Source organism: Chlorocebus sabaeus, chromosome 20, assembly GCF_047675955.1.
Source record: "Chlorocebus sabaeus isolate Y175 chromosome 20, mChlSab1.0.hap1, whole genome shotgun sequence".
Lineage (NCBI taxonomy): Eukaryota > Metazoa > Chordata > Mammalia > Primates > Cercopithecidae > Chlorocebus > Chlorocebus sabaeus.
In genome coordinates this window covers 2,590,097-2,612,364 of record NC_132923.1, presented here as the reverse complement: position 1 = coordinate 2,612,364, position 22,268 = coordinate 2,590,097, and the positions used below count along the sequence as shown (strand labels likewise).

The following is a 22,268-nucleotide window of genomic DNA, read 5'->3' as shown; positions in this document are numbered from 1 at the left end:
CCCATTTTATGGAGAAGGAAAACAGCCTGGAGAACCTCAAGAACTAGAGCTTGATTTAGGAGTAGAAATGTGGCTGAATACTAAAGACAGAATTCTTGGAGAGTCAGAGAGACTTATGGGCTTGGGGAAAGTTACACCAGGGTAATGAAACAGTGGGGACCAAGCTGAAGCACTAGAGTTCCAAGTAGAATATTCGCACTAAGGTTCTAAATAGAGTAACACCAGATGCTAACATTAATGTGTTAAACTTATGAGGATGATTGTGGAATAAGCCTGCTTGTTGATGAACCTGTGATGAATTTGTGGGGCAGAAATTGAAAGAAAAATCATTGAGTTCCAAAGGAACAGAATCATGGTGGCCAATAGCCTGAACTTTGTGTTTCATCAGTCTATGGAACTGATTCATGGTGGCCCCAGGCTACACCCCATACTCTCCTTCCTGCTGCACCCTAAGCAGTCCACCATGCTTGCCCAGCCTTGATGCCCAGGCCAATCTTCCTTTCTTTCTGTCACCTTTCCTGACCATCCCAGATCTTGTTCTTCCCTCTCCCTTGGACTGCTGCAGCACCAGTGGTTTATGTCATGTATCCTAGAACCTGAGTTTTGGCAACATCATCTTTACCATGGAGACCATTTTCAGTGATGTTATTTGGAGCCAGATGGATAGGTTCATATTGTGGGTCTACCACTTGATAGCTCTGTGACTACAGATAAACTACTCATACCCTCTGTGGCTTCAACTTCCTCATCTGTAAAATGAGCATAACAATAAGTTCACAGTGTTGTTCTGAGAAACTCATGCAGTAATGTATGGAAAGTGCCCAGAGCAATGTCTGGAATCCATCATGTGGTCAGTAAGTGTCAAACACAATCAGATGTTTACAGAGTCGACCAAAGATACAGACAGTCTCAATGAATTCATAAAATGCATCCCACAAGATCCAAAGGGGTCTCCAGCCTGATAGCTGACCAGAAGTTGCCTTCTGGGTTTGAAAAGATTATTTTTCTCCTTGGGCCTTTCATACATCAAGTTAGCCCAAGGAATCTTACTGAACTGACTTTGCAAACACCTTGGTTATAGGTTCTGTCCCCTAAATTAAGTGTTTTAATTTTGCCAGATACCAACTTCAACAGTCATATGCTCTGATTAAAAAAAAAGTTAAGGGACAGGCAGAGAGTTCTGAATTTGTATAAAGCATGACATTTGGAATCATTGTTGATGCTGGAGGAAGGAGCAGCTCCACTCTGAGTGACTTATGGTCACTGAGAACCCTCTGCACAGGAGTGTGTCTGTGTGTGTGTGTGTGTGTGTGTGTGTGTGTGTGTTTGAGAGAGATTGATCCATTCAAGGTTTATGATATTGACACCAGGAACCACTGGAGAAATCACTCTAATACTAGGATAAGAAGGAAAGCCAATAGCCTGAACTTTGTGTTTCATCAGCCTATGGAACTGATTCAGCAAACCATTATAGTAGCACTTACTATTTTGACTAGTTCCTCTTTCTTCTTCTATCATAGATATGTTGGGAACTTCCAATACAACAGTTGATTTGAGAAGAAACACCCCCACCATTTATATCATTTTAAAAGATAATATTTCTCTCTAATTTCACTTGAGATTAAAAAAATAAAACCAACAGACAAAGTAGTACCTCGGAACTGGAAAATAATATGACAAAACTGCATCAGTAATGCCTGGCGAGTCAGCCTCCTGTCCCTCGCTCCTGATGTTGGTTGCTCTGCTGCCCACCAACTCACAGGAACTAATGATGACTGGGCGCAGCACCAAGGCTTCAGTATGAGAACGCTAGCCCTCTCTATCTTTTCTAGGGTCTTAAGAGGATGAAAGCAATCTGCTACCTTTGTCCTATGACAAGCATCTGCCAGTCCACCTAGATTTGAGAGACAAGTTGGCCATGGTCCTGAAAAATATTTTATAAATTCTATTTTTTTTCTAATCTTTGGATACAAATAAAAACAGTAGACTTTTTTAACCTTAAGGGAACTATAATATAGTGCTTATTTCACCCAATGCACTAATTTTATTTTGAGGACACTGAGACTCAGACAGGAGTATCTAGAATCATAGAAAAAGTCAGTAGCAGAGCTGAATAAGATGGGAACTACAGATTTTGTGGTTTGTGCTTTAGCCTCTGGAGATGGGGTCCCCATGAAGAAGGCAGTAGTGATGTGATGTCAAAGCTCTTTTGACTCAAACCTTTTGAGTCAAAAGCCCTCTGAGGAGCCAACCCATCCTTTATCATCCTCCATCCAGTGCATGCTCATTCCTGGCCCTAGGCTACACCCCATACTCTCCTTCCTGCTGCACCCTAAGCAGTCCACCATGCTTGCCCAGCCTTGATGCCCAGGCCAATCTTCCTTTCTTTCTGTCACCTTTCCTGACCATCCCAGATCTTGTTCTTCCCTCTCCCTTGGACTGCTGCAGCACCAGTGGTTTATGTCATGTATCCTAGAACCTGAGTTTTGGCAACATCATCTTTACCATGGAGACCATTTTCAGTGATGTTATTTGGAGCCAGATGCATAGGTTCATATTGTGGGTCTACCACTTGATAGCTCTGTGACTACAGATAAGCTACTCATACCCTCTGTGGCTTCAACTTCCTCATCTGTAAAATGAGCATAACAATAAGTTCACAGTGTTGTTCTGAGAAACCCATGCAGTAATGTATGGAAAATGCTCAGAGCAATGTCTGGAATCCATCATGTGGTCAGTAAGTGTCAATTACTTCTGCTAGCCTCAATTCTCCAAATAGTTGCTAGGTTCTAGGAGGCCAGAAAACATCTCTTACACTACTTTAACAGCTCTCTTAGTACTCAGTACATAATAGAGTCTCAGTAAATTCTTGTTGATTGATTGGAAAGACAAGAAAATGAGTTTGATCTCAAGTCCAAAGGAGTCTCTTCACTGGTGTCCAGAGATAATTCAGTCCCATCTGTTCTTTACTTATGACTTAGTTTCCCTATCTGTATAGTAGGCCCAAGTATTTTTACACTTGATGCTCATCCATTTGTTGCTATTTTCTAATTATATTTACATGGAAATCAAATGTCAGAGACTCCATGCTCTTAGGAATTTGGATAAATATGAAAAAAGTGCTACCATTACAGTTTGTTCAGGTCAAGCTGCAGGTGATTTCTGTAATTTCTGGAAGTAATTTCCTTGTGGTTCTCTAAGTCTTTGCTCATATAACTCTGCTAGCTCTACTCTGTGCTTCCTTGGGTGCAAAGTCTAGTCCTTTCGTCAGTGATATGGTTTGGCCATGCCCCCACCCAAATCTCAACTTGAATTGTAATAATCCCCATGTGTCAAGGGTGGGGCCAGGTGGAGATAATTGAAACATGGGGTGGTTCTCCTGTGTTGTTCTCATGGTAGTGAATAAGTCTCACACGATCTGATGGTTTTATAAATGGAGCTCCCCTGCACAAGTTATCTTGCCTGCTGCCATGTAAGACGTGATTTTGCTCCTCATTCACCTTCAGCTATGATTGTGAGGACTCCCCAGTCATGTGGAACTGTAAGCCAATTAAACCTCTTTCATTTATAAATCCTCCAGTCTCAAGTATGTCTTTATTGGCAGGATGAGAACAGACTAATACGATCAGTTTCCACAAACAAACCAAAAAAATTTTTTAAAAAAACCTACACCAGTAATTTTGTGGGCTTAAGTTCTCTACTGAAGATTGAAGGCTCCCAGGAAGCAAATTCCATTGTGAACCAGGCAGCTTTTACCACCCAGCAGGCTCAGACCCTCTCTTTCTCTTCCCATTTCTGCACAAGCATCATCTTCCTCCATTCTCATACAGAGCCATCCAACCCACAACCAGATTCCTCGGGGGTCTCCACCTGCCTTCTAGCATTTATTAAGGTACTATCCTAAACAAGTATGATTCCTTTTTGAAGAGGAATTCTAGTAGCAGTTCCTTGATTATAATGTGTTTCTTTAAATATATTTTTTTACCTAGTAAGATGTAGAAGTCCCACTTTGATTGCAAATTCCATGAAGGTAGGCCCTGTACCTTATTCTTTATTTGTATCCTCCATTCCACCTGAAACAATATAGGGCAGGAAGGAACTCAATATGCACTCGATGAACTAAGTTAAATTAAATTAGAGTCCACAAAAATGGATCTGGAAAAAGACTGTCATGTGCCTTTCTGTTTAAAAATTACCAGAAGGAATGCAGGGTCACCTGCTGAATGGCCCAAGGCAGGAATCAAAGGGAAGGAGCAGTGACCCACTTGGCTTATACTTTACAGTGACAAGATGGAGCCAGGAGGCAAGTGTGTGTCTGTGCCATCGGCGCTTCACCTGTGCTCCCATTTTCAAACCACCATTTCCTGTGGCAGAAGCTCCAGCTCTTTTTCTCTTTGCTCAGTCATGTGGGGAGGCCTCTCTGGATGGTGATGCTGAGAAATCAAAGTTGTCCTGGGGTCCACAAGCTCCTGTCTCCTTCATTCACAAAAAAATGCTACCTGAACATTTCTGAACTGGAGGTTTGGAACTCCCCCTACTCCCAAGGCTCTTAGAGGCAACTGAGCAGGCTGGTCAAGAACTCACATGCCATTTCGGAAGAGTACGTTGCTGGAGTCTCCACCCTGGGTCCTCCCCACCTATTGGCTGTGGTTTAAACGTGATAACTTGGCAGACAGTCACACCTCCAAGGAAAAAGCCAGAGGGCTTTTTTTTTCTTGTCTCTTTAAGTCTGTTGTCACAGAAACACAAAAGCGTGTCTCTCTCTCTCTCTCTTCTCAAGTCCCCAAATCTTATTTTTTGTGTTTTTTTAGGGAAGACGAAGAAGAAAACTAAAAAGAATCTGAGAAACAAATGTAGTTCACCCAAGAGATACTGCGATGTTAGCCTAACGGTGGGAGCATGCCGGATCTCCTTCCTGCCTTTCATGTGGTTCTGTCAGCAAAGGCTGCCATCTTCAAGAGATACATTTTTGTTCGTGGCAGTTTCCATTCAGAACTGGGGGTGGGGAAGGACGCTCGTGAACCATATACTAATTTAAGTTCTGGGGCCATCCAAGTGAACATTTTACAGAGTTCACAGCTTCCAGAAAAATCCCTCATAACCAGTATTGCAGAGGCTACTAGCTCCAGTGCGATTTTGCTCATGTTTTCGTGGTAATATGAGTCTTTTCTGGGCGTGTAGCTGCTCAGCTAGGAGCTATGTGTCTCAGCTTCCCTTGTAGCGGGTGTGGCCCCATTACCAGGCTCTGGGCTGTGTGAAGTTTTCCGGTTTTTTCTTTCCACCATTGTTGCTACGCTCGCTAAATTGGGAAGACCCTAGAGAGAGACCTGTCTTTGTGCTTGGAACATCTAAGTGACTCGGAAACAATGGGAACTCCCTATTTGAAGAAATGACCTTGTTAGAAAGGGGAAGCCTCCTGAGCTCACTGGCAGGCGTCAGCCTTTTCTTTTACCGAGCTAACTCAGACGTGCTGAGCCAGCGTTTTGCTGATCTACTGAAAAAGATCCTCTCTTCAAGATGAGCTTCCAGAGGCATTCCTTTTTAGATTCCTTCATTCTAGCACAGCCATATCTATTTCAGAATACAGTCATCGAGGACGGCAGCAAGTCACACACTGTCCAGAGCTGACCCACATCCACTGGCTTCACATGACCTAGCCAGAGTACTTCATAGCACCCTAGGATTTGGACGTTGCAATAAAGATGCTTCATCATGATAGACATTAAAACACTGGAATGGCAATTGGAACAAGGATGAATGCATGGCCTGAACAAATGTCACTTAAAGAAAAAGATTTCATGGAACATACAACTTTTTGCGTGGTTTCACTTAAGTGAGCCCTGTCAAGAGACTGTGCTCACATCACATTGCATTCCGTCTCATCACATCATTAACCGCTGTGAGATTTTCATTAATGAAAATGAAAAATGTCTTAATATCACTGTCCTGATGACAGATGGTGAAGCAACCTCTAATAAACCCTCAGACCCCACCCTTTCATCCCAAGACTGGGGTTTCCCTTTGTATGCCCTAGGAAAAAAGTCTTTGTTAACTGACAGTTGCTGCTTTGGCTCGGGTCTCATCATTTTGATGGATGACTGCAATAACGGCCCCCAGGAACTAGTTTCTCTTTCTTCCCCTTCTTCCCTGCCCCCGTCTGTTCTCAATACTACTGGAGTTTCTCTTTGAAAAGCAAGACTGATGGTGTCACTCCTCTATCTAAAACTCTTTATTAGTTCCTATCACCTACAAGATAACACAGATCAAGACCCAGCTGTATCTGCTCCTGCCTCTGCCTGGAATGTCTTTCATCAGCTTGGGTAATTTCTACTTATTTTTAAAACCTAGTTTATGTTACATCCTCTGGGATGCTCTCTCTAATCCCCCGAGACAGTGTTAATAAAGGATCATGTCTTTTTTATCTTTGTGTACTCGGCCCCTAGCACAACGCTGGAATATAGTAGAGCTTCAGTAAATGTTTTGTCAAACTAAGTGCAGTGTTTTAAGAACTGGTAGTATGCATCATTCATTTGCAAACACAAATCAACGTACTAATAAAATTCTGTTTTCAGTATTTAGGCAACCTGGTATACTGCGAAGGGCAGGCCACAAACCAGCTGTGTGATCTGGTTCTGAGGCAGGGAAGGTCTGGTCACCTATCCCTGCAGGCTGGCAGGGCGGGGAAGAGGCATCTCTACTTGTATTACATGTTGAATTGTGTTTCCCCAAATTCATATGTTGATTTCCTTAAACTATGGCCTTATTTGGACATAGGGTCTTCACAGAGTTAATTGAGTAGGACTGAGGTCATTAGGGTGATGTTATGGGTTGAATTGCATCTCCCCTCCCCACATTTCTATGTTGAAGCTCTAACCCCAAAGACCTCAGAGGCAGGGTCTTTAAAGGTTATTAAGTTAAAATGAGGTCATTAGGGTGGTCCCTAATCTAACCTGACTGGTGTCCTTATAAGAAGAGGAAATCTGGACACACAACGAGACACCAGGAAAAAGAGAGAGAGACCGGGTTGTGAGCACACAAAGGAAAGACCAGGTGAGGACACAGTGAGAAGGTAGCCATATGCAAGCCTAGGTGAGAGGCCTCAGAAGACCCCAAACCTGCCAACACCTTGACCTCAAACTTCCAGCCTCCAGAACTGGGAGAAAAATAAATTTCTGTTATTTAAACCACCCAATCTGTTGTACTTTATTATGGCAGCCCTAGCAAACTGAGAGGGGTGGGCCCTAATCCAATATGACTGGTGTCCTTTTAAGAAGAGAAAATTTGGACACAGAAATACACGTAGAGGGAAGATGATATGAAGAGACAAGGGAAGACGGTCATTTACAAGCCAGGGAGAGGAGCCTGGGAGAGATCTTTCTCTCACAGCCCTCAGAGAAAAACAATCCTGTTGACACCTTGACTTTAGACTTCTAGCCTCCAGAACTGAGAGCCAACACATTTTGATTGTTTAAGCCACTCAGTGTGTGGTCCTCTGTTACAGCAGCCTTAGCAAACTCATACACAGTGGCAAGCCTCTATTTGCCGTTCTTATTGACACACACACACTGAATCAAGGACTGTTGACTCTGGGAGGGACTTCACTTGTTCGCCCTTTTCATTTTACTGAGGATGAAACAGAGACCCAAGAGAGGGAAACGGCTAGATAGTTCTCTTACAAACCAAGCCAAGATCCTGACAGGGCCCTTCCTATGGTGCCAGGTTTCTACTGCTTCCTGTCCCTCCACTCCTGACAAGAACTTGCTTCCTACTCAGTAAATCTGGTTCCTGCTGGCGCATTCTTGGTCCTCAGAGTGGCTTAGATGGGTAAGTCCATCTTCACATGTTTTCTTAGAATGTCCTGAGCTGAGTGCCCTTAGTGTAAGCTTTATGGTCCACCAATACTTTGGTATGCACTAATAAATTCTTTTTAAACTACATTGAGGAGCATGAAGAAAGTTCTGCCCCTTTTTTGGGATAGGACAGGGTAAAATACTCAGTGCCCTGTCTTTGTACTCTAATAGGGCAGCTATACCCAGAGATGGCTGTGCTGAGGTAAGGGTTGCTGCTTCCTCATTTAACATTAAAAAATACTTTATATTTATGTAGTTTTTAAAATAAAAATTACATTTTCATTATGGTTTATAAGGCATTTTAAGTGCACTACCTCTTTCACTAATGCCTATGAGGCTTCCAGAATCGGAAAGTCTGGCTCCATCACTTGCTCTGTGTGTGACCTTACTTAACCATGTGATTGCTTTGTTTCCTCATCTGTGAAGTGGGGATACTAATACTATCTATATTATTTTGTTGCTGTGAGGATTAACTGAAATGCCACATAACTGGCACATAGTAAACCGCAATGACCCACCAGTTGTTGTTATTTAGAGATGAAGAATCTAAATCTCAGAAGGGCAGAGGGACTTGATCTTGTAAGTAGAAAGGGCAGCATTGGCCCTAGGACTTCCAGGCTCACATTCTGTAAGTCACCCACTATGCTGCACTGCTTGCTTGTCCTGCCAGCACCTTCTAAATGACTATGGGTAGGCTGAGCGCTCTGAACTGGGGGGTAGCCTCTGAATGTGGTTTGTATGCAAGGTGGGCAAGCAGCCAGACATAGCCAGTAAGTGAGCAGACAGGGGACTCTGGCTATGAAATGTCTGGGGAGGAAACATGCAGGGGGTTAGACTCATTCAAGAACTCCTAGGGGCACACTGGAGGCCAGGTGGGATTTTCCCAGCAGTCCATCTGGGAATACTCCGGGGGAGTCTCTGTGACAGGCAGTGCTATGTGGAAGGGCATTACTTGGCTGAATTCCCCTGTCCCTCAACCACGACCACCCGGGAAAGCCCTCCACATGGACGCCATGGCTACTGTAGACAGAAGACCCATTGGAACGATTCCTGTGTACCCCCCAGTGGATGCAGAGAGGAGAATGTCAGGGTTTAAGAAATGCCTTGCAGAGCAAGCACCCTGGTCCTACTGTCCCTGAACCTGCCTGAGGCAGGGACACAAGATCTGTTAGTAAAAAGGGCCTGTGTTCTATTCTGTATCCAGGTGGTTAAATGGGCTTACTTAATAAGTTCTGTCTTCCTTTTGCTGACAGAATAATGATGCTTTTCTTTCTAGAGGAAGAACAGTCAGAAGATGTAGGTTTAGGGGTTAACTGCACTATTTACAAGCCAAAGAAACTTGAGGAGGGTACTTAAATGCTATGAATGTCACTTTCCTTATCTGTAAAATGAAAGTAGAATAACACCTATCTGGCAAGGTTATTGTGAGGATCAAAAGAGATTATACAGTTGAGAGTGTTTTGCTAATGATGAAGCGCTATGCAACATATCATTATTCTTCAAACTTCACAGTTCAGGTCTCAGTCTCTCTTTCTGACTCCCCTGGTCCTGCTATGGGATTCACAGTCCATTCCATAAAACGAGGCCCTTCACTATATCCTGTGTTTCATTATTAAGCACATGTTTTACATCTTATCTTTACAATGACTTGTTAGAGAGGAGAGATCACATATCATATTTATTCACAATTTCTAACCAGGTAGGTGATCAATAAATACTAATTGATGGTGTAGAACTGCCCCAGCATTAGTGGAACAGAAACTTGGGAGCCAGGCCCGCCCACCTGGCACTCCCTCACCCAGTCAACCTTGCAGGTTGGAGCCAAAGCAAGAGGCAGAGAAGGCTACGCCTTGGAGACCTAGGCTCTGGCTCTGGCTCTATCACCTCCTGTTGGTTTCATCAACTGTGAAATGAGCATAATAATGCCACCCTAGTCAATATGAGAGTGAGCTCACTAAATGCACATGGTAAACTTTTGCAAACTATAAAGAAAATGTAAAGTATTGTTACTAAGGTGAATGCCATGACTGGGGAGCAATTGGGTCAGGTGAAGACTGAGCCCATGCTCATTAAGGTGGCACACAGGCTGCCACCAGTGTACTCACCTGAGTGATCTGTCCTGCATCTGGGCCATGGGCTGAAGGTCTGGGAATTGTTGCTGATGGCGTTGCTCACAGTGCAGATATAGATATTGTCAGCATGCTGGGGGCCGAGGGTGAGGGACAGGAGGTTGGAGCTGTTGGCTGAGTGCAGTGGGTGGGTGCCTGCCTTTTCACTCCAGCTGTAAGTCACATGGTCCCCCTTCTCCACTGTGCAGCCCAGTATCAAGGTGCAGGTCCCGTTCTCCTGGGTCTTGTTTAACACTTTAATTTCTGGAGTGGAGACCTGCTCTGTCAGGAGTGGGAGGAAGGGAGCCATCACTGAAATGAACCCCTGGGAATTCTCACTTGACCTTTTTGTTAGAACAAAGTACAGCCTAATGGCATTTTCCCTCCCCCTCAGTGTGATTTATTTCTAGTGGGGAATCTACTGCTTCACACTGTCCATCATGCACCACTACATCCTTTCTAAGACCACCTTGGGATAAAATAAGAATCTGCTTTTTAGGCCCCTTCTACCAATATTGTTAGGGCTTCACTCGCCCTTCCTGCTGTTCTTGACAGAATAATGATGAAACATTGCTATTCTCCTGTCTCCTATCAATGGAGTTTGCTGTCAACTAATCCACCATGGTTTTTAGTTGGCTTACGTTGTTACTTCCTAGACCTAAAAGAATGACTTTTTAGTGGTGGGATTTCATCTATACAGATGTGTGTGGGAGGGTGTGTGTGTGTGTGCACGCGCGCGCACACACGCGCATGGGTGAGTGGGTGGGTGTGTAGTAAGTGCTTTTGTGTGTCTGAGATAGGGATAGGTCCTCAAGTATAACCATAGGCCTCATCAATCTATCCCACTCTAAGGCCATGAAATAAGCCAGATAAAAGGTAAACTCTTGCTTATTTAGCAACTATTATAGGACAAGAGCAGTGCTGGTGTTTCACATTCATCATCTTTTTTAGTCTTCTCAACAATTATAACTCTAGTTGTAATTATTCCCATTTTATAGATGAGAAAGCCAAGTCCCAGGGAGGTGGAATGTCTTACATCTCACAGCTTCTAAGTGGCCAGGTTAAGATCTGAACCTAGGTCTATCTGACTTCAAAATCCAAACTCTTCCTTTGGCTGGAGAACAATGCCATGGTTGGAGAGACCACATGTTCCAAAGTAAGAATTTGATCACAAAATGTGACAAAAACAGGTAACATAGGAACCAAAGGATGGAATGTCTGGAATCCACACCGCTTTGGAAAATGCATCCTGTGCAGCCTCCATGCTCATGGCAGTCTTGCCCTGGAGTCACTGCTGGAAGTGACTCTCAGGTACCTGGGCGAGGGCCATGGGAATTCCACAGGCACTGTTTGAAGGAAAGGGAATGCTGGGGCAAGGGAGGACTGGTGAAAGTATTGCTGCCTTCCCTCTAGAAATTTGAGAATTTCAAAGAAATGTTGGTTAGCTGGGAATTCCTGTCCCATCCCCAGAGATAAGGAAGTCATTCTGAAGAAGCAGGAAAGCCTCACATGGCTATCAGATCCCTGGGAATTCAGAAGAGCCTCTGGGCCTAAGAGATGCAATCCCTGGGTCCACTCAAGAGGGACTGGTAGTTAAAGAGGCTCAAAAAAGCACTGGCCTTGGGTTCAGGTGGACTTGGTTCCTAGTTTAAGGACAGCAGCTAAGAGACTTTATAACCAAAGCCTTTGTTTCAATGCCAAAAGGCACTTCTTCCACCAGGTAGGTGTGATCTGGTGCCAGAATGCAGGGCTTAACAAGTGGTATGTGGGCTGAATTTTAGCCTTCTTTATCCAGAACCCCCAGTGCAGTGAGACACCTACACAAATGTGTGTACATGGGCTAACCGCTTCTGGTTAGATTTCACTGTCTTCACGTATGAGAGACTGGGTTTGATCTGTGGTATTCAATTTCTTTTAATCAGAAAAAAATTCTGTTTTCAAATAAAATATTACTTGCAAATCAAGATTCTTGGGGCTATAGGCCCTCCAGCCCACAGGTAGCTGGGCCCCTTTCCTTTGGGAAATGGGAGTAAGAGTAACTAATGCTTAATCAGCTATCATCAATGTGCAATTTGGGAAAAAAAAAAACAATTTCAACCTTTAAAACGTCTTCCATGCAGCAGGTTTAAATACCCCTGAACTAGAAGATCATTATAGTTACTTCCAATTCTGAATGCCTTTGCTTTTAAGAGAGACCTGAATTCTTGGTCAAAGGAGCACCTTGGCCCTTCAGTGTGGACTGGGGAAGCCGCCATTATTACCATAAAGCCTCAACTGCAGGCAAAAGCGCTGAACTGAAACATTTTTCTCCAGGGTCATAAGGTACCATCCCTCATCCTCCTTCCTGCTTTCCCGGATCCCCAGGGTGAGATTCTCCAGATAAAACTTGTAGCGATCTCCTAGGTAACGTGGAGGGCCTGCTTCGGATGGATCAAGAGACACTATTTTGTTCTCGACACTGTTCTCCAGTGATTTTGCCATTGTGACGACAATGTGGATGCTTTTGTTCATGCTCTTATTTATCCTTTCATGTGTCAGGGGCAGCAGCACTTTGCTTCCCAACTGCCGGAGAATCTTTGGGCAGTTCATCATGCGCCCACCTGTGGGAGGGAGGAGAAGAGAGTCCCTTATTATTAAGGCCTTTAGATAACATCGTGTCAGCAGAACAGGAAGGACAGACTGGAGGCTCTCCCCCTTCCTCTTGGGCTATCCCTGGAGCTGCCAAGTCCTTCATGGTCTATGAGGACTGCCATGAGGATCCCCACTATATTCTCAATATTTCAAAACTGTCAGTAGACATCTTAAAATTACTTAGGATAGAGTTGTATAGAGTAACTAGAGCACTGGGTCTTTATCAACTCAGATTTAAGGTTCAGGCATCTAAAAAGCACAGAGAAGTTAAATGACTTCCCTGACTAGTCAGTGGGAGTCAGGACTAGAATTCAGGTCTGTTAATTCTTCTACTAGGGTTTTATTCCACCATTGAATATACAGGATGAAGGACGGAGAGGAAATGAAAGTGAATCTGAGCTCATGAGCCCAGGAACCATTTCAGATCATGAGGAAAACAGAAAAATCTGAGGAATGTGGAGTCAAGAAAGGGTAAGCCCAGCGTTCAAACTGTGGAATCCTCTCTCTCTAAAACACCCTGAGATAGTTAATAATGTCGACAGTGAGATATTACTGTATTTTTCTCTTTCAAAAAAGCTGAGCCAACAAGATTAAAAAAAAAAAAGAAAAGAGCCTTTCAAACCACTATAAGGGATCCTACTGCTGATTATTTCACACCTCCTCTCTCCTCAAACCCACAACCTGCCTTTCCCCCTCCTCTCTCATGTGACGACTTTGCTTTTTGTTTCACTGAAAAATAAAATGAAGAAACGAAAAGAGAACTTCCATTTATTACCACCACTAACTCAACTTACCACTTGGATGGATGGTCTACATTCCCACGCAAGTGGAGCCTCTTCCCCCATGGAGCACTCACCTACTTCAAGGCTTTGTTTCGGCAACTGCCTCCATCCCTCACATTATCAGGTTTTTTTTACTAGGTTATTTCCATCAATACACAACATGTAAACTTGTAGTTTCCTTTATATTAAAAATATCTCCCCTGATCCCAGGTCCATCCCCAGCTACCGCTCCATTTCTCTGTTTTCCTTTTCAGTAAAGTGCTTTAATGTGTGTTTACAGTTTATTTTCCCATTTCCAGACCCGTTTTCCCTTGGACCCACTATAAACAGGTGTTCTTTCCCACTGCTCCCTGCAACCACCTTTGTCAAGGTCACTGTCTACTCCACGAAGCCAAGTCAAAGTTCTTATCTTACTTGCTTTCTCAGGGGTACTTGACATAGTTCATCCATCCCTCCTTGAAACGCTGTCATCATCTGGATCAGGGAACACCATACTCTCCCGGTTTTTCACCTATCCTATAAGCTGCCTCTGCTCAGTCTTCTTGGCAGGAGCCTTCTGTTCTTCCAGACCTCTAAATACTGGAGCATCCCAGTTCTCAGAGTTCTCATTCTCATCCACACCAATCCAGTTTCTCACCCAATTGCACAGTCTGCCATATTTCTGGGATGCTACAGAGTTATATCTCCCAACCAAACCCTTCACTGCACTCCCAGCTGCCTACACAAGATAGGACTTGGAGGTCTAAAGGGCATTTCAAACTTAGCAAACAAACTCTTGGTTCCAAAACACCTTCTGCAAACATTATAATTCAGCCAATTTCTCAGGTCAAAACATTGGAAACATCCTTGACTCCTTTCGTTCTTGCATACTCCAAACTCAATTTTTTTTTTCTTTGAGTCCGAGTCTTGCTCTGTCGCCCAGGCTGGAGTACAATATTGCAGTCTTGGCTCACTGCAACCTCTGCCTCCCAGGCTCAAGCAAGTCTCTTGCCTCAGCCTCCTGCGTAGCTGGGATTACAGGCGCCTGCCACCACGCCCGGCTAATTTTTTGTATTTTTAGTAGAGATGGGGTTTCACCATGTTGGCCAGGCTGACTTTGAACTCCTGACCTCAAGTGATCTGCCCGCCTCCGTCTCCCAAAGTGCTAGGATTACAGGCATGAGCCACTGTGCCCAGCCGTACTCCACACTCATTTTAACAGCAAATCCTCCTGGCTCTGACTTCAAAATATGTCTGGTATCTGAACCCTTCGCACCTCCTGCATTTCCACCACCATCATCCCAGGCCTGGTGCTGCCGTCTTCTTCCAGCTGATCTCCCTGATAGAGTAATTTTTAAAAACCATGTCCTATTTTGTCTCTCTCCTGCTTTTAAATTTCTATGGCTTTCTAGCACTGATAGAATAAAACCATAGTCCACTATTGATATGGCTTCAAAGGCCCTGCATACCCAGTCCCTGGCACTGTTCCAACTCCATTTCCTGCCCTCCTCTTTGCTCACTGTGCTACAGTCACACTGGCTCCTGGCTGCTTCTTAAACCCACCAAGAACATTCCTGTCTCAGAACTTTTGCTTTTGCTGTTCCTCTCGCTGGAGAATTTCTTCCCTTCCATACCTGGATAGCTCATTCTTTCACTTTATTTTAGCTATCTGCTCCAAACAGTATCTCCTCCGAGAGGCCTCCTCTGACCATGTATCTAAAATAACTTTCTGTTTCTTTCTGCACTTATCACTGCCTTATATTATACTGTATATATATTTTTTGTTTTATTTTTGTCTCTCCCACTAGAATGCAAAAGCCTCAAGACGAAGAACTTCATTTTGTTCATTATTTTGACCCCAGGACCTACAAAGAGGTACTATGTGCTTAGCACATAGGAGGCATTTAACAAATATCTGTTCAATTTATGAATGCTGAAAACCGTATTACCTGACCAAAGCCTCTTATTTAGGTTCAGATACATATAAGTTTATAAGTTCAGAGATATATATATATCTGAACTTAACCATAAGTTAGTGTTCATAAAAGAAGGAGTCCATGACTCAAAGAGAGCATAGATTGTTCTAGCTGATAAGAAAGTCAGAGAGTAAAATAGAACCATCAGCTTAAGTAATGCAGCTACCTAGAAGAGACTCTTTCACAACTGACTTGTGGCTAAGATGAGATATTGGAAAATTGGACACACTGGCCCAAATATTCTTGTTACCAAAATACCCTGAAATCCCAATGTCGTTCAGTAAAGGGCTCAGCTAGTAGTAGACTGGAGATTCAATGACTGGGGAAGAAGAAAAAGTAGTCTATCTGGGCTAAAATCTGGATTAGAGTGATTGAAATTCATAATTGTTGAGGAAAATTGAGAAAGGCAATTAGGCACTTGTTTTTTAAAATATTGCTAATATATTAAGCTTAAAACAGAGTGCTCTCCCCTGCTGCTTGATGACATGAGGAACATTATAGTTATTGTGGTGGTGGTTGTTTTTACATCAATAAACTGGGAAGCATGTTGGATTTTCTTCCAACCACACTTGTGGATGCCTGACTGTCTAGATAATGTAACCCTTTTGGTGGCCGCATACCTGAATTGTAGGCACAGTACTTAAGAGAGTAACTTGAGTCCTGAACCTAAACTTCTAAGTATAAAGAAATGGGAAAAAATTTACAGCCATATGTGCAAGAATGAACTTCCAAACTTCTGTATAAAAAGTTGTGTAGATGAGCATATGTATATTTTTCTGGGAACTCATCCATAAATGCCATCTCTTAAAGGGATCTGAGATTCAAAACAAGATTAAGAATTGCTAGCATAGTGTTGATTTTTAAAGACCAACTTTGATAGGGGAGAAAAAAAGAATTTAAAAATTCCATTTTCAGACCATAACCCATCGCCACCACTCCCCAAAATGGCTCCCATGCACCCTTCCCCACTAACCCTGCACACCCTTTGCACCATGACTGCTTTCAGAACTTGGAGCTGGTTGGGGGAGGAGAAAGAAGGATATAAGAGAGGTAGTGAATAACCAAAAAAAATAAAAGAAATCAAAGAAAAAAATCAAAGAAATAAAATAGAAGGAGAAAGAGGAAGAGGAAAGGGGAAGGGGTAGATGAGAGAGACTGAGTGGCTTATGCACACTCAGTCATGAGGAGTGGAACTAAAACTTCATCAGGAAGAGACCCTTATACCCCACAACCCACATAAAGAATGATGACGCAACACCTGAGTGTGTGTGTGTCGGGGTCTGGAGGGGGTACTTGAGATCACCCTCACCTAAGCATAAGGTGGAAAAATAAGTGGGGGCTTTAAAGTGGTTCATAAAACCCCTCAAGTGGCGTCCCTGCTCCTGAAACATCCTGCTGCCTGATGAGTGTTTTCCAGTGTGTCTGTGATTCAGCCAGCCCTTGTTTGCTAAAAGAGTCTGGGAGGAAACATTTGTAGCTGTTAACACCAACTCACTTTCCTTCACGGGCAATTCTACTTCGAAAAATGAGTGATTCACATGGGCCTATGGAGTTTGGTCAAAAATTATTAATAGTATGATTTAGCCAACCCTCTCACAACATGGGCTTCTACCTAATGATAACCCTTTTTGTTTTATTGTATCATATTTTTTTGCCTAGCCCTGATACTTTCATATGTGTTTTTAGTACCTTGCTACAGCATTCTTTCAGGAACAGAAGGAACAGAACTTATGGACTCCACAGTTGTTTTGGTAAATTTAGGCTCAGAAAAAAAAGACAACTTGTCTGTGTTTGCTTTTTAAACTGTATCCCCATCAGTCAAAGTCCTATTTTTATTCTTTGGCACTTCTGGGTCATTCTATCTTATACTATTAGCATGTACCTTCCCTAGCCTTAGAGCCTAGAACCACTCTTTATTTGCCTAGCTAACAACTTCCATCTTTCTGGTCTCCATTTTGACATGTCTTTCATAGGGAACTTTCCTGACTCCTGACTTAGGTTGGGTTGTCCAGCCACAGGCTTCCAACGGACGATGAATGCACTCCTTCATATCACTCATCATGTGTTCAACTCTGGTTCAATGCCTGTAATCCCTTACTCTTATGAGCTTCCAAGAGTACAGACTGTGTCTGTTTTATTCACTGCAGTATCCCTAACACCCACCTGGGACATAGTAGGAGCTCAGTAAATCCTTGTTGCCCAAGTGAATTAATAAAAAGGAATGGATGAATGAACGAATAAGCAAATGACAACACAGAGTCCAAGTTCTCCTCCCACCAAAATTGGAATGTACTCTGATTTGCCTTTATAACATCCCTAAGAGGTATGTTATGGAGGAAAGTGGTGGGGACCATTTTCCCCACTTGCCAGCTGAGGACATGGAAGTGCCTTAAATATAAACCCTAGGTTTCAGGTACAACAGACAACTTGCCATTTCCCCTGAACACTTGAAACCGTTTATCTCTGCATTTGTGCCTCCTCCTGGAATACTCCTTCTCAAGTTCCATAAAAATCAAACCCATCAGACCTATTTATTTGGGGCTAAGTTTTTAATATTCATTTTTATTAACTTTATCCCAAATGTGCACATGAGATATTCTGGATTAGATTCAAATTTCTTATTAAATGACTCACAGTAAATAGTAAATGCTTTGGCCCCCGCTTCCCCCTAGGATGATGTGATAAGAGCAAGGTCAATTGTTTTATGTGAGTAACCAGACACTCCATAGGTAAGAAATAAGGACAAATTATTTTCCCTACCTATAAAAGGGGAAGGAGGCAGCAATCCTCCCTGCCCTTCTTAAAGGTCTGCTCCTTATTCCAACACTTTGATAGGTAAATAAATCTCTCCAGGAGCCAGATAGTCCCTTACATGTCTTGGCTTTTATGGCAAGTCCTGGGACTTGTCTCAAGTTCTGGGGCTCATTCCTTCTTGCGTGTTGCAAAATGAAGGCACAAGCTTGTGCTGGCCTGCTTAGGAAGATAGCGACTCCAGGCTTCATGGCCCCTTGGGCGCTCTACCTAGGGACCTTGTTCAGGCTGTAACCATTTGGTCCTCTTCGGAGAAGTTTTATTATTCATTTGGATCAGAGCAATTACCTATACAAATGACTACAGATTTAATTCTCATGGTATGAAAAAAGTGTCAGGAAGCTAGGTCTTCACCAGGACACTGAAAAGTCCAGAAAAGTTTTATTTCCCCACTCTCTTTATCCTTAAGTCTCTGATTTCTTCTCTGCCATGTTAAAAAATTGATACATAATACATGTACATATTTTCAGGGTACATGTGCTATCTGATACATTCACATGTTGTGTAAAGAGCAAATCGGGATAATTGGGATATGTATCACCTTGAGTATTTCTCTTTATGCTAAGAACATTTGAATTATTCTCTTCCAGCTATTTTGATATGTACAATAGATTATTGTTAACTATAGTCACCCTACCGATCTATCAAACACGAAGACCTATACATTTGGAAAGACACACAAGAAACTGGTCACAGTGGTTGCCTCCAGCATGAGGTATGGAAGGCAGATTAGTCTTCACTACATACTCTTGTGTACTGTTGAAGTTTCATGGACATGACATGTTTTACAGATGTGATAATCAATAAACAAACTAGTTAACAAAAAAAATTAAATGAATATTTGCATGATGAAAAAATGTTTTCATTTTCCAAATTACAGGTCAAATACTTCTTATATGCCCTCTACATTCTTCTATGATTTTTATCAGTCTCTCACCTTTTGCACATTTGTATACTTCAATTTATTTCAATTCAATTCCACTCATATTTTTCAATTATAGATAGCAAATTCTAATTTTTACCATGGGATCTGGATACAAATTGTGGCATTCTCCCCACCCCTGCTTCCCAAACATGGGCTTGTCCAGTTTCACTCATTGAGGCCTCTGGAGTCAGATAGCTATGTGAGCACAGAGAAATTGCTAAACTACTCTGTGCCCCTTTCCTCATTTATAAAGTTTAATGGTACCAATAATACATACATATCTTATAGGCTTGGTGTGAAAATGAAATGACTGACACACATAAAGCATTTGGAACAGTGCCTGGTATAAAGCAAACATGCAGTATATACTAATAGTATTCACTCAACAAACATTTGTGTACAGGCTTTCAGTACAGAAACAGTGTCAGGTGCTGCGCAGTGGCTGTTGTTCATTTTGTTTTCCCCACATCTTGCACCCTTGCACCCTTGACAAATGATGTGGCTGCCACATCACTTGTCCTTAATAGCTGCTGAATGGGATCATTCAAAGTCAGTCTATGGATAAAAACAATTAGCCCTGATACTCTGATTTCCAGTCCAGTGAGGGAGACAATGAAAGTGACAGCATCACATCGCATCACAGTATTAACATTTTTGAGAAATAGAAGTGCCTAGATTGACATCTTGGGATAGAATGGGCCACTGAACGTACAAGGTTAGGCCAAGTCTAGAACCCACGCACTTGTCCCTCACCTTCCCCCAAAGTGTGTGAAGGGGGTGCGGAGGACCTGCATGGAGGAATAAAAATACTCACTGAGGTAAGGTCATCAATTATAACAAATGTACCACCCTGGTGGGGGATATTGATAACAGGGGAGGCTATGCATGTATGGGGCATAGGGTATATGGGAAATCTCTGTTCTTTCTGCCCAACTTTACTGTGAACTAAAACTGCTCAAAAAAATAGTCTATTAAAACAAATCTCACTGGGGGAAATGAAAAATTCACTTTACTTGGGGAAGGGACATGTGGACTTTTTGATTTTTACAATTCTGACTGGGAATTAGAAGTTGAGCTGAGTAGAAATGAGAATGGGAGTGGGTGCCAGTTTTACAAGTATCAAGGTTCTTGCTTGGGCAAATCTGTCATGACCAACCTGTCCCATTTGCAAAGCATTTCTGCCTGGGTTTTATTGGGGCTTCACAAAAGGGTGTGTATTTAAAAATAAAAACACTGAAAAGCTTTTGTGAAGATTCAAAGAAGAAAACATGCAATAAAGTGAGCAGCCTCCGATTGGATAGACTTGCCTTGTGGGGCTGGGCTGCTTCTGCCTGATCGGTGACTTCCAAAGCCTCAATAGGACCAGCTATTGGTCAGCAGTGCCTAAGATGCTATGGGCCAGGCTGGCCAAGAGGCTAGCAAGCACAGAGATGGAAAAGTCCAGCTCACAGTTCAGCACCATCACTCCTTAGAGTCACCAACAAGTGCTCCAAAAATGGTGCAGTCACAAATTGGTTGCAACAAGGGAAGCTTGGCTTTCCCTGTGACCACTTAAAGTGGTTCAGTTTGGTTTTCTGAGCCCTGAGCTCAGTTCTCTCTCTCCTAGACCTTGGGAAGTATGACCCGTGGGTCTGCAGATTCCAAAAGGAAGTGGCTGAGCAAGCCCTGTTCATCTGGCTGTCTGGTAAAAGACATATCCATTGTGCAGCACCCCCACATCCCTGGTATATCTCGGTGCTTTTCCTGGAAAAGTCCATATTGGATTTGCGGTCTTGAAAACCCCAAGCTTAAAACACCCTGGGCCTCAGGATTTCCCCCCCTGTCCGTAATGCCACCTCTTCTACTCCAGGCTACCTCCCACAGTCTAAACAAATAAGCAGAAAGAGATTCTCACCCCACTCACACAGGCAGTCCAAAGTCCACTTCTTGCTTGGCTTTTTCTTTCTCAAATACCTTTTCTCATAGCCCTGATACTTCTAAACAGAAAGCAAGAGCCTGCCTTGGGAAGAAGATATCCAGAAAGACAGGAACAGAGTCCAGATCCAAAGGTAGCCCTTGTCTGGCCTTCCTGCTGGAGCTACTGTCTGAGGGTCCCCAATTTGCATTTCCCACATACTGTAACCAGCCCTAGGCTCCAGAAATCCCAACTTCTTCCCTCTTGCTTTCTTGGACCTTCTCTTCCAAGAAAATACACACCAGTATGACCGCACTGTGGTCACTGCTGGTTATTAGCCAAAAGCCTGGAGTTTTCACTTCTACTCTCTCTTCCCATTCTGGCTAATGCTTTCTGTTGACCCGTGCTCCTGGTTTGTCAGCCTGCATGGGCACAGATTCCCTCCTAGGGCAAGGATGTAGGGCAAATCATCTCCCAGAGCTCACTCCATCCAGCTCAGTCTCTCTAGGCTGGATCTTTACCAGAAAAATGCCCATGTAAAACCAACCACTCAACCAGGACTTCTACCAGAGCCTGTCACCCTAAGACTGGTCAGAGAAGTGACTGGAGCCTTTGGCTTAGAGCTCCTTGGAAATTTCCTTGGAAAAGGGGTTGGTGGGGTTGAGTCTTGGAAACCCAAGGGCCCAGGAACTCATAATGATCCTTCCTCTTTGAAAGAGGCAGTTGAAACTGACAGCCAGTCCCTAAGGAAGAGTGACCAAACACAATCCCCAGCCCTGCACCTTCTCTCCATCCACGAAGATATGCTATTCCAGGCAGCTAACGTGGGTCTCAAACCATCAGGCAGATGAACACTCACCTGTTCCATAGCTTGCCCCAAAAGCCAGGGAGAGAAATAGCACAAAGGTCAAGGAGAGGAGCCCCTTGGGATCCATCAGCCAGTGAGGAGAAGGAAGGGGTCCTGGTCAGAGCCTGGCAGCTGCTCACAGACGCTAGGCAGAAGCGAGCTTCGTGTCATGCAGTGCTGCCTCTGCTGTCTAATTTATGTATCAGGAACCAGCAGGTTCCTGAACCCGCTTCCTGTATCACCGGGACTTTTTCTGCTTGTGTCTTGAGGATTGCTCATCTCCCATGAGGCTTTAAATCACTTTTTTGTTCTCAAGAAGCAGGCTTCTCAAGAAGCCAGGCACTTAGCCTATGGGAGCCAGGAAAGGGGGTGTGTAGTCACCTCGGCCAAACCCCGGCTTTGGGCAGAAACCTGCACCCCTGCTTCTTTCCTTAGCTGTCTCCAGGAACCGGATGTTGCAGATTA

At 43.4% G+C, this 22,268-nt stretch overlaps 1 protein-coding gene across 1 annotated transcript in view; it reads right to left on the bottom strand.

Moving 5' to 3' along the window:
• SLAMF1 (signaling lymphocytic activation molecule family member 1) overlaps positions 1-21,994 on the bottom strand; it is a 41,314-nt gene extending 19,320 nt beyond the window's left edge. Inside the window, exons 1-3 of the mRNA XM_007976481.3 lie at positions 21,816-21,994; positions 12,220-12,558; positions 9,956-10,240 (exon numbers count right to left, since the gene is read on the bottom strand). Coding sequence (XP_007974672.1) covers positions 9,956-10,240; positions 12,220-12,558; positions 21,816-21,891 — 700 coding nt within the window. The 5' untranslated portion in view covers positions 21,892-21,994. The remainder of the gene's footprint in view (positions 1-9,955; positions 10,241-12,219; positions 12,559-21,815) is intronic.
• Positions 21,995-22,268: the final 274 nt, after the last annotated feature.